Raw genomic sequence first — 13,210 nt, forward strand, 5'->3', positions numbered from 1 at the left:
CTGAGAACAGCTTTGAGGACACCGAAAAATGTCTGACATTGAAGTAGACGCATTGGTCGGCAGCAAATGAAAGGCACAGTATGCTTACTTCTCTTTGTAATTGGAAGATGTCCAGTATTGTCATCAGCTCACAACTGGCAGCAACCAGTGGGACCCAGCTACAGAAGTCTGGACAGAAGTGGTTTTGCCAATATTATTAAGAACTGTCTTCAACATCAAGAAGGAATCATAGAAGTGATGTTATGGCTCTACATAGTCTTGATATCAACATCATTGATTATGTCTGGGATATCCTGAAGAGACAGAAGGATTTGCACAAGTCTACATTCAAGGAAGATCTGTGTCTAGTTCTCCTGGATGTTTATGACAACTTTCTTGTTGAGTTTCTTCAAAAACTGTAAAAGTGTCAATAGAAGATTTTATGCTGTTTTGAAGGCAAAGGGCGGTGACACAGAATATTGATATCATTTACATTTCTCTTTCTTTGCATTTTGTGAATTGATAAAATCATCTATTAACAACTATATTTTTTAAAAGCATTCATTGTAGCATTGTTTTTACAAACATGACTTAAGCTTTTGCATTGTACTTTACATTTTTATTGATACATTATTTTATTGGTAATGAAATTGGTCAGATCACACTGTGTTTTTTAGTGTTGCTTGGCCTTCTTTTAGAAAACCATATAGTACTGCAAGATACAAAATAATATCTTTACAATTTTTCCAACAGTTTTTTATCTCCGAGACAAGAAAAGAATATTTACCTGGATCTCTACTGCATGGAACTTTTAATGAAGAGGAATCAGCAAAATATTTTAATGAAGCTTTATTGGAATGGAGAAATGAGGCCAAGAATAAATCACGACATGTCAATGAAGCAGGTAGCACAGCATTTATTGCTGTTTCTGTACTTATTTTTTTGTGCTTTATTGGGATATTCAGATGTTTTTAAAGATGATGTAAACTGAAGAGCGAGAACCGAGACCTAAGCAAACGGGGCCAACTATCAAACTCCCACGCGATGAATGTATTAATAAACTCAAATATCTTACAGATGCCGAAAAATAAAGCAGGATTAACATAACAGGAGGCTTTTTTATTTTCAATTTAGAAAAAGTGTCCATGTAGTATAATTTTTACATTAGTGGTGCTATGGTGTGGAAGGTCATCACATGCTACAAGGAAAACAAAGCATAGCAAACCATCTGTATGTATTAGGGCCTCCTGACTTTGTCATGAGAAGGATTGGGCACTTGTTTCTGCATGAGAAAAGCTAGTAGCTGCTTACTCTGAACCTGAATGTTCATGGGTATGAGGGATTTGTAAGGGACAGCTCTTGAACAAGCTTGTGTTTGTCATACATGTATCTAACGGGTATTGCCAGCCTCAAAAATGTTGAAGGCAAACAGCATATCTACTCTACTCACATAATTTGGGGGCCTAATTGAAATTGCACAGTGATAAGCATTATATGTTTTATATTTGCTGAAATTCCTTGCCCTCACCATTGTCACTCAGAGAGATCCTAAAGAGGTTTGACTTTTTAGGGATCTCTCTTGCTCTATTTACAAATAAAAAAACTCATTAACATCTGCTGCTCTAGCACTGCTTCTCTACTGCTCCTGGTCTTTGTTAGCATGGTTGCAGCCGTGATGTCACAACAACAGTTTGTGACCGCTGCTACCAATCGCTGGGCTCAGCTTTCATGTATTTTCTACTTTGACATCTCCCCTGAGTACAGTGACTGCAGTGGCTACAGGTTGTAACCGTGACTTTACCCAGCAACTAGGTTAACAAGGACCGCTGCAGCAGAGAGGCAGTGCTAGAGTGATGGGGTGTTTTGTTATTTTTGGATAGAGCAAGTCTGTGATTTAAAGAAATTAAACCTGAAATAAAAAAACCTTTAATAAATCTGTCAATACTATCTTTCCTTTCTGTTACTTGCAATATAATATACTGAATCCATTGAAAAAAATATTTCTTTACAGTAAACAAGGGCTGAACTCAAAGTCTAAAAATTCTGTTTTGATTTCATTACTTGGTTTTAGTTATGTGCAGGAATAACTACCCTGTAGCGGCTCACATCAGACCAGCAAAAATGAAGTTACAGATGCACTTTGTACAAGCCACCACTTATAGGCAAATCCTTAAGGGCCGGAAGAGTAGGGGGCTTTACAGAGCCTTTCCCAGACTGCTGATGTCTGGTGACGCGGATGATGTGGAGTCAGGTACAAGAGTAAATTCAAAGCTAGCAGAAAAACAAAATGAAAACCAAAGGGAAACCCTAAGACAATAGCTAATAGAAAAGAACCAATAACGACTATTAGCAACTACTGAGACGCGACCAGAGCTCAACCAGGAAGCACTCACCATACACCTTCGCAAGGGAACTGAATAAACATAGCTGAACTGGATAGGGGCAAGCTTTAAATAGCCAGCCCAAATCCAAAGACAACAATCAGGTGATGCATTCCTCCCAGTCATTCCCACCATTGGCTAGCACCATGCAAGGCAGCATCCTGCGTTGCCTGTTAACCAGGAGACACAGCATCCCATGTCTCCCAGGCCGTGAAACCAGTGGGAAGCATTGCATGCCTTGTTCCCGTATCGCTCACCACCGTGTGCAGTCGCACCATCTAAGTGCGCACTAGCTCTGCCCCCAGCACAGACAGGTCAGCACAGCTGTTTGGAAAGTGGAGGACGATTGTGTCCACTGCAGGTATTCCTAACAGTTGTATTTTTATGCTATGTATTATAGGTTGAATACTTTTCTATTGTGGGCACATGGGGGTTTTCTGTCTCAGACCAAATATCTGCGCCTAACTTAAGCAGAAACTAAAGCAATGATGTGACACAGTGCAACTAAGTCTGATAATCAGGTATCTATGGCTTCAGAAGGAATCATGGTTATCATTGCACCATGCAGAAGGAGCTGAGGGGCAGACAACCTTGCAGAAGGAGATTATTACCCTTGTTCCAAATTATTATGCAAATTGGATTTAAGTGTCTTAAAGATTTAATTGTTTTGTTTTTCATATATACTCGTGGATAGTATTGTGTCTCAGGGCTCAATGGATCACTGAAATCAATCTTAAACACATGTGATAATTAGTTTTCTACGTGATTCTAATTAAAGTAAAACTACTTAAAAATGATGTTCCAAATTATTAAGCATGCCACAGGTTTCAAGCAATATGGGAAATAAAAAGGATTTCTCTGCTGCTGATAAGCGTTAAATAGTGCAATGCCTTGGTCAAGGTATGTGTCATGGTTCCCAATGGCAGGGGAACGTCAGGACACATAAATAACGAACGAGCTCTTGGGTGATGGAATCTCGAGCTGACCGTGAGCTAAACCTACCACACAACTAATAGTGGCCGGGGGGCGTGCCTACGTTTTATCCCTAGACGTCTCTCGCCAGCCGGAGAACTAACTTACCCTAGTAGAGGAAAAAACAGACCTGGCTTACCTCTAGGGAAATTCCCCCAAAAAGGAGACAGAAGCCCCCCACATATATTGACGGTGAGTTCAGAGGAAAAGACATACGCAGTATGAAGGTAGGTTCAGCAAAGCGAGGTCCGCTTACTAGATAGTAGAAAGATACAAAAGGGAACTGCACGGTCAGCTGAAAACCCTTTTAAAATACCATCCTGAAATTACTTTAAACTCATGTGTCAACTCATGACACCGGAGTGGTAATTTCAGCCCACAAGAGCTTCCAGCTACAGAGAAAGACTTAACTGTAAACTGGAACAAAAATGCAAACAAGCTTAGGACTAAGAGTCCAACTTAGCTGATCAGTAGTCTAGGAGCAGGAACATGCAACAGAAAGGCTCTGGTTACATTGATGGCCAGCAAGGCAATGACTGAAGAGCAGGAATAAATAGCAACTCCCCACTACTGATGAAAACAGGTGAACTGAGAAAGAAAACACACCCGAGTCACCAGTACCGCAAGCCACCACCAGAAGGAGCCCAAAAGCAGATTCACAACAGTACCCCCCCCTCAAGGAGGGGGCACCGAACCCTCACAAGAACCACCAGGGCGATCCGGATGAGCCCTATGAAAGGCACGAACCAAATCAGAGGCGTGAACATCAGAAGCAGTTACCCAAGAATTATCTTCTTGACCATAACCCTTCCACTTAACCAGATATTGTAGTCTCCGTCTGAAAATACGGGAGTCCAAGATTTTCTCCACAACATACTCCAATTCACCCTCAACCAGCACAGGAGCAGGAGGCTCGGTAGAAGGAACAACCGGCACCTCATACCTCCGCAACAACGACCGATGGAAGACATTATGGATAGCGAAAGATGCCGGAAGGTCTAAACGAAAGGATACAGGGTTAAGAATCTCCAAAATCCTATAAGGACCGATGAACCGAGGCTTAAACTTAGGAGAAGAAACCCTCATAGGGACAAAACGGGAAGACAACCACACCAAGTCCCCAACACGAAGACGAGGACCAACACGACGACGGCGGTTGGCAAAATGCTGAGTCTTCTCCTGGGACAACTTCAAATTGTCCACCACCTGTCCCCAAATCCGATGCAACCTATCCACCATAGTATCCACTCCAGGACAATCCGAAGACTCCACCTGACCGGAAGAAAAACGAGGATGAAACCCCGAATTGCAAAAGAAAGGAGAAACCAAAGTGGCAGAACTAGCCCGATTATTGAGGGCAAACTCTGCCAACGGCAAAAAGGCAACCCAGTCATCCTGATCCGCAGACACAAAACACCTCAAATAAGTCTCCAAGGTCTGATTAGTTCGCTCCATCTGGCCATTAGTCTGAGGATGGAACGCAGACGAAAAAGACAAATCAATGCCCATCCTAGCACAGAACGCCCGCCAAAATCTAGACACGAACTGAGTCCCCCTGTCAGAAACGATATTCTCCGGAATACCATGCAAGCGAACCACATTTTGAAAAAACAGAGGAACCAATTCGGATGAGGAAGGCAACTTAGGCAAAGGCACCAAATGAACCATCTTTGAAAAACGGTCACACACCACCCAGATGACAGACATTTTCTGAGAAGCAGGGAGATCAGAAATAAAATCCATAGAGATGTGAGTCCAAGGCCTCTTCGGAATAGGCAAAGATAACAACAATCCGCTAGCCCGAGAACAACAAGGCTTGGCCCGAGCACAAACATCACAAGACTGCACAAAAACTCGTATGTCTCGAGACAGGGAAGGCCACCAGAAGGACCTAGCCACCAAATCCCTAGTACCAAAGATTCCAGGATGACCTGCCAACGCAGAAGAATGAACCTCTGAGATGACTCTACTGGTCTAATCATCAGGAACAAACAGTCTACCAGGCGGGCAACGATCAGGTCTGTCCGCCTGAAACTCCTGCAAAGCCCGTCGCAGGTCTGGGGAAACAGCAGATAATATCACCCCATCCTTAAGGATACCTGTAGATTCAGAATCACCAGGGGAATCAGGCTCAAAACTCCTAGAAAGGGCATCTGCCTTCACATTTTTAGAACCTGGTAGGTATGAGACCACAAAATTAAACCGAGAGAAAAACAACGACCAGCGCGCCTGTCTAGGATTCAGGCGCTTGGCAGACTCAAGATAAATCAGATTCTTGTGATCGGTCAATACCACCACCTGATGTCTAGCCCCCTCAAGCCAATGACGCCACTCCTCAAAAGCCCACTTCATAGCCAAAAGCTCCCGATTACCAATATCATAGTTTCGCTCGGCGGGCGAAAATTTTCGAGAAAAGAACGCACAAGGTCTCATCACGGAGCAGTCGGAACTTTTCTGCAACAAAACCGCCCCAGCTCCGATCTCGGAAGCGTCGACCTCAACCTGAAAAGGAAGAGCAACATCAGGCTGACGCAACACAGGGGCAGAAGAAAAGCGGCGCTTAAGCTCCCGAAAGGCCTCCACAGCAGCAGGGGACCAATCAGCAACATCAGCACCCTTTTTGGTCAAATCAGTCAAAGGTTTAGCAACATCCGAAAAACCAGTTATAAATCGACGATAAAAATTAGCAAAGCCCAAGAATTTCTGAAGGCTCTTAAGAGAAGTAGGTTGTGTCCAATCACAAATAGCCCGAACCTTGACAGGATCCATCTCAATGGAAGAAGGGGAAAAAATGTACCCCAAAAAAGAGATCTTTTGAACCCCAAAAATACACTTAGAACCCTTCACACACAAGGAATTAGCCCGCAAAACCTGAAAAACCCTCCTGACTTGTTGGACATGAGAGTCCCAGTCATCCGAAAAAATCTAAATATCATCCAGATACACAATCATAAATTTATCCAAATATTCACGGAAAATGTTATGCATAAAGGACTGAAAGACTGAAGGGGCATTTGAAAGACCAAAAGGCATTACTAAATACTCAAAATGGCCCTCGGGCGTATTAAATGCGGTTTTCCACTCATCCCCCTGCTTAATTCGCACCAAATTATACGCACCGCGAAGATCAATCTTAGAGAACCACTTAGCCCCCTTTATTCGAGCAAACAAATCCGTCAGCAGTGGCAAAGGATACTGATATTTAACTGTAATTTTATTCAAGAGTCGATAATCAATACACGGCCTCAAAGAGCCATCTTTTTTAGACACAAAGAAAAAACCGGCTCCTAAGGGAGATGAAGAAGGACGAATATGTCCCTTTTCCAGAGACTCCTTAATATACTCTCGCATAGCAACATGTTCAGGTACGGATAAATTAAACAAACGACCCTTTGGAAATTTACTGCCTGGAATCAGATCTATGGTACAATCGCAATCTCTGTGAGGAGGGAGTGAACCAAGCTTAGGCTCCTCAAAAACATCACGATAATCAGACAAAAATGCCAGAATCTCAGAGGGAATAGATGATGAAATGGAAACCAAAGGTACGTCCCCATGAGCCCCCCGACATCCCCAGCTTAACACAGACATTGCTTTCCAGTCAAGGACTGGATTATGAGATTGTAACCATGGCAATCCAAGCACCAAAACATCATGTAGATTGTACAGCACAAGGAAGCGAATCACCTCCTGATGGTCTGGAGTCATACGCATAGTCACTTGTGTCCAGTATTGTGGTTTATTACTAGCCAATGGCGTAGAATCAATACCCTTCAGAGGTATAGGGACTTCCAGAGGCTCTAGATTAAACCCACAGCGCCTGGCAAAGGACCAATCCATAAGACTCAAAGCGGCGCCAGAGTCGACATAGGCGTCCGCGGTAATTGACGATAATGAACAAATCAAGGTCACAGATAGAATAAACTTAGACTGTAAAGTGCCAATTGAAACAGACTTATCAACCTTCTTTGTGCGTCTAGAGCATGCTGATATAACATGAGTTGAATCACCACAATAGAAGCACAACCCATTTTTTCGCCTAAAATTCTGCCGTTCGCTTCTGGAAAGAATTCTATCACATTGCATATTCTCTGGCGCCTTCTCAGAAGACACCGCCAAATGGTGCACAGGTTTACGCTCCCGCAAACGCCGATCAATCTAAATAGCCATTGTCATGGACTCATTCAGACCTGTAGGCGCAGGGAACCCCACCATAACATCCTTAATGGCATCAGAGAGACCCTCTCTGAAATTCGCCGCCAAAGCGCACTCATTCCACTGAGTAAGCACAGACCATTTACGAAATTTTTGGCAGTATATTTCAGCTTCATCTTGCCCTTGAGACAGGGCCATCAAGGCTTTTTCAGCCTGAATCTCTAAATTAGGTTCCTCATAAAGCAACCCCAAAGCCAGAAAAAACGCATCCACATTGAGCAACGCAGGATCCCCTGGTGCCAATGCAAAAGCCCAATCTTGAGGGTCACCTCACAGCAAGGAAATTACAGTCTTAACCTGCTGTGCGGGATCTCCAGCGGAGCGAGGTCTCAGAGAAAGAAATAATTTACAGTTATATTTGAAATTCAAAAAACGAGATCTATCTCCGGAGAAATATTCTGGTATAGGAATTCTAGGTTCAGATATAGGAGCATGTATAACAAAATCCTGTAAATCTTGAACTTTTGTGGCAAGATTATTCAAACCTATAGCCAAACTCTGAGGATCTATTTTAAGTAGGTGAGATCAGAGCCATTCAAGGGTTAGAAGGAGAGGGAGACAAAGACTGCAATTAGAGCTGAAATGCAACTGATTCAACTATAGAGCAAACACAGAGGGAGAAAAAAAAAAAAATTTGCAGACTTCTTTTTCTCTCCTTTCTTCTGCCAACAGTTTTAACACGTGGCCGGCCATACTGTCATGGTTCCCAATGGCAGGGGAACGTCAGGACACATAAATAACGAACGAGCTCTTGGGTGATGGAATCTCGAGCTGACCGTGAGCTAAACCTACCACACAACTAATAGTGGCCGGGGGGCGTGCCTACGTTTTATCCCTAGACGTCTCTCGCCAGCCGGAGAACTAACTTACCCTAGTAGAGGAAAAAACAGACCTGGCTTACCTCCAGGGAAATTCCCCCAAAAAGGAGACAGAAGCCCCCCACATATATTGACGGTGAGTTCAGAGGAAAAGACATACGCAGTATGAAGGTAGGTTCAGCAAAGCGAGGTCCGCTTACTAGATAGTGGAAAGATACAAAAGGGAACTGCACGGTCAGCTGAAAACCCTTTTAAAATACCATCCTGAAATTACTTTAAACTCATGTGTCAACTCATGACACCGGAGTGGTAATTTCAGCCCACAAGAGCTTCCAGCTACAGAGAAAGACTTAACTGTAAACTGGAACAAAAATGCAAACAAACTTAGGACTAAGAGTCCAACTTAGCTGATCAGTAGTCTAGGAGCAGGAACATGCAACAGAAAGGCTCTGGTTACATTGATGGCCGGCAAGGCAATGACTGAAGAGCAGGAATAAATAGCAACTCCCCACTACTGATGAAAACAGGTGAACTGAGAAAGAAAACACACCCGAGTCACCAGTACCGCAAGCCACCACCAGAAGGAGCCCAAAAGCAGATTCACAACAGGTATGAGAACATTAGATATTTCACGAAAACTTAAGAGTGATCATCATACTGTGAAGAGATTTGTGACTGAAACAGAGCACAGAAAGAGTTCATGCAGATAAAGGCATAATGAGGAAGGTTTCTGCCAGACAAATTCATTGGATTAAGAGAGCAGCTGCCAAAATACCATTACAAAGCAGCAAACAGTTATGTGAAGCTGCTGATGCCTCTGGAGTCCCTCGATCCTCAAGGTGTAGGATCCTTCAAAGGCTTACTGTGGTGCATAAACCTACTATTCGGCCACCTCTAAACAGTATTCACAAGCAGAAACGGTTGCAGTGGGCCCAGACATACATAAAGACTAATTTTCAAACAGTCTTGTTTACTGATGAGTGTCGAGCAACCCTGGATGGTCCAGATGGATGGAGTGGTGAATGGTTGGTGGATGGCCACCATGTCCCAACAAGGCTGCGACGTCAGCAAGGAGGTGGAGGAGTCATGTTTTGGACCGGAATCATGGGAAACAGCTGGTAAGGCCCTTTAAGGTTCCTGAAGGTGTGAAGATGACCTCTGCAAAGTATATAGAGTTTCTAACTGACAACTTTCTTCCATGGTATAAAAAGCAGAAACGTGCCTTCAGGAGCAAAATCATCTTCATGCATGTCATTGCACCATCTCAGGCTGCAAAGAATACCTCTGAGTCATTGGCTGCTATGGGCATAAAAGGAGATAAACTCATGGTGTGGCCACCATCTTCCCCTGACCTCAACCCTATAGAGAACCTTTGGAGTATCATCAAGCAAAAGATCTATGAGGGTGGGAGGCAGTTCACATCAAAACAGCAGATCTGGGAGGCTATTCTGACTTCATGCAAAGAAATACAAGCAGAAACTCTCCAAAAACTCACAAAGTTTAATGGATGCAAGAATTGTGAAGGTGATATCAAAGAAGGGTCCTATGTTAACATGTAACTTGGCCTGTTAGGATGTTTTGGAGTTAAATAGCTTTTTTGTTCAGTGAATGTGACCTCCTAATGCTGCAAATTCCACAAATGAGCATTTTCAGTTCTTTAAAACATATCAAATGTTTAGAAATTCTACTGTGCCTAATAATTTGGAGCAGTGCATTTTTAGTTTTTATTCATTTTGGAGATTATACTGTTATCATTGGGAGGTTTCTTCAATAAAATTTGATGTATAATCTAATGGGTGATGACTTATATTAGATTGACTGTCATTTGCCCGACTATTTAGGAAAATCCAAGAAAAACGTCATTTGCATAATAATTTGGAACACAGTGTAATTTGTACTTTGGAGAATATAACTAAATTATATACAGAAATTGGATTCCCATGGTTTAGATAGGGGTTCTTTTCACCTGCCCTACAAAGGTTTATTTAATTGGTCCGATGAATCTCCGCTTAATTTTTTCAACATTTATTTTGCTTCTGTGTTTCTTCCATATGTCTATCATATTTTGTGTACATTTTTTACTCTGAAAAGTTAAAGTACTCTAGTTGCCACAAAATAGAATCATTTATGGCTGCCTCAATCTTAAGCACCTGTTGCAAGAATCTCTATAGAGTTCCTTTGTGTTACTTATCCTTGTGGAGAACAGACCCATTTAAAAGACGCATGACACTTTCTTCATATCAGTCTTATGAAACTTGACTTTTTATTCTTCAGCCCACTGAGGAAAAGCGAGCACGTTTTTATTCTTTTTAATCCATATACCATACAACATCTAACATTTCTTTGCAATTCAGATGATTCTTCATCATCAAAGGTTTGTACATTAGCATTTTGCATTTATTTTCTCACTAATTACATATTTTGCATCTGAAGACTCGCTTGCCAGCAAACAGACTCTGTTTTCGCTTTATGTTTTAACTGCACTGGGATGCGAAAGCTTTAGACTAACAAAGTGAATTCAGAATATACTGTACTTACAATATTTGTCATGTGCTGCAGAAAAGCTGTGCAATGTAGTTGTTGGTAACATTCAAGATATTAGATTTAGCCCCATTAATGGCTTGATACCTGGAAACATAATCCATCTGGTACCAAAATGTCTTCTCTAAAGTTGAAACGATTTTCATAGAAAGATGAAAATGTATTATTTGAGTTTTCACATTAAAGGGAACCTGTCACCCCCCCAGGCGTTCGTAACTAAAAGCCAACTTGTGCAGCACTAATGTTGCATTCTGACAAGGTGGCTCTTTTAGTTCTTGGTGCTGTAACTGCAGAAATAATTGATTTTGCAATTTGTCCAAAATACCTTGAAATAGTCCTGGGAGCAGGTCTTTCCCCCCCTAATGCAGACGCAGGACCGCCGTCACTCATGCCCTCTTGGCAACGCCTCGTCAGCGTTGTTTTCATCTGTCCCGGCGCCTGCGCTTTTATCTTATACCTTGGGCATGCGCAGTTAGCGCTGCCCGTCTTCTGATTTATTCACACTGCGGGGCGGGATCTCGGGCAGCGCGGCCACACAGGCACATTCAGCAAGACATCAAATGATGTCAGAAGACCGGCAGCATAAGATAACAGCGCAGACGCCGGGACAGTTGAAAACAACGCTGAGGAGGCGGTGCCAGGCACCAAGAGGGCATGAGTGACGGCGGTGCTGCGTCTGCATTAGGGGGGAAAGTTCTTTTTTACTTAAAAAATCTCTTTATGACAGCAAACCAAATTATTTTTATGGCTAGGTTTTGAACCCCAAGATTTCCTAAAAATGTGTTAAATACCTTGTTAAAGAGTTCTGTATCAAATTCTTCCCTGAAATTGTCATGTTGTTTTACAGACTGACAATATGTTTCTAAGGGTTCATTCAGACATCATTTTTTTATGTACGAGTTCTGTGTGTCCAAGACTGTTAAAAAATTGGACATTATGATCCAAAAGGCCATTGTTGCTGAATCACTGCTTATGTCTAATAAACACATAGTAAAAATGTACTTACACCAATGCAATATTACTCTTGCAAAATTCCGCTTCTTCCAGACATGTAATGTAGCAGACTTCTATCATCTCCTGCATGACAACAAAACCCCTGCTCCCCGATGTTCTGTTGAACTGAACTTAAGCTTTTATATGGCTTCTAATGAAATCCTTCCCCATCCACCATGAATCAGAATTGTTCTTTCTAACATATGGATCTATTGTAATGGATAAAATCTGTTTTCTAGATGACACTGGAAGCTCAGAAGTGCAGACTGTACTCACTGCCACTGCAAAACCATTTCATATTGAGTTTAAAGAAAATAGTTTAAGCTACATGGAGAAGTTGATGCTAAAAAAGCACAGAAGGTATAGTATATCTCCTATATGTATAGAAATAATCAGACTGATTATTTTTTGGAATCACTTTTTAAATTTAAACCTGCTTTTATATAGATCGCATATTTTCCTGTTCTAAACGTTACATAGTGTGGCTGCAAACTGACTTAGTCATCTCTCTTTTTTATAACTTTATTTTTATTTGAAATTTTCAAACAGAGTTATGAAGCAAACATTATACATTATCAAAACCGTATTGAATAAGAAAAAACTATATACAGTGGGGCAAAAAAGTATTTAGTCAGTCAGCAATAGTGCAAGTTCCACCACTTAAAAAGATGAGTGGCGTCTGTAATTTACATCATAGGTAGACCTCAACTATGGGAGACAAACTGAGAAAAAAAAATCAAGAAAATCACATTGTCTGTTTTTTTATCATTTTATTTGCATATTATGGTGGAAAATAAGTATTTGGTCAGAAACAAAATTTCAAGATTTCTGGCTCTCACAGACCTGTAACTTCTTCTTTAAGAGTCTCCTCTTTCCTCCACTCATTACCTGTAATAATGGCACCTGTTTAAACTTGTTATCAGTATAAAAAGACACCTGTGCACACCCTCAAACAGTCTGACTCCAAACTCCACTATGGTGAAGACCAAAGAGCTGTCAAAGGACACCAGAAACAAAATTGTAGCCCTGCACCAGGCTGGGAAGACTGAATCTGCAATAGCCAACCAGCTTGGAGTGAAGAAATCAACAGTGGGAGCAATAATTAGAAAATGGAAGACATACAAGACCACTGATAATCTCCCTCGATCTGGGGCTCCACGCAAAATCCCACCCCGTGGGGTCAGAATGATCACAAGAACGGTGAGCAAAAATCCCAGAACCACGCGGGGGGACCTAGTGAATGAACTGCAGAGAGCTGGGACCAATGTAACAAGGCCTACCATAAGTAACACACTACGCCACCATGGACTC

At 42.0% G+C, this 13,210-nt stretch overlaps 1 protein-coding gene across 10 annotated transcripts in view; it reads left to right on the forward strand.

Moving 5' to 3' along the window:
• The window catches only part of ZBBX (zinc finger B-box domain containing), a 336,677-nt gene that overhangs the window by 174,193 nt on the left and 149,274 nt on the right, over positions 1–13,210 (forward strand). For all 10 annotated transcript variants that reach the window (XM_077290622.1, XM_077290624.1, XM_077290619.1 and 7 more), the window contains exons 9-10: positions 733–883; positions 12,139–12,259. In XM_077290622.1, coding sequence (XP_077146737.1) covers positions 733–883; positions 12,139–12,259 — 272 coding nt within the window. The remainder of the gene's footprint in view (positions 1–732; positions 884–12,138; positions 12,260–13,210) is intronic.

Source organism: Ranitomeya variabilis, chromosome 2 (genome assembly GCF_051348905.1).
Source record: "Ranitomeya variabilis isolate aRanVar5 chromosome 2, aRanVar5.hap1, whole genome shotgun sequence".
NCBI classification, from domain to species: domain Eukaryota; kingdom Metazoa; phylum Chordata; class Amphibia; order Anura; family Dendrobatidae; genus Ranitomeya; species Ranitomeya variabilis.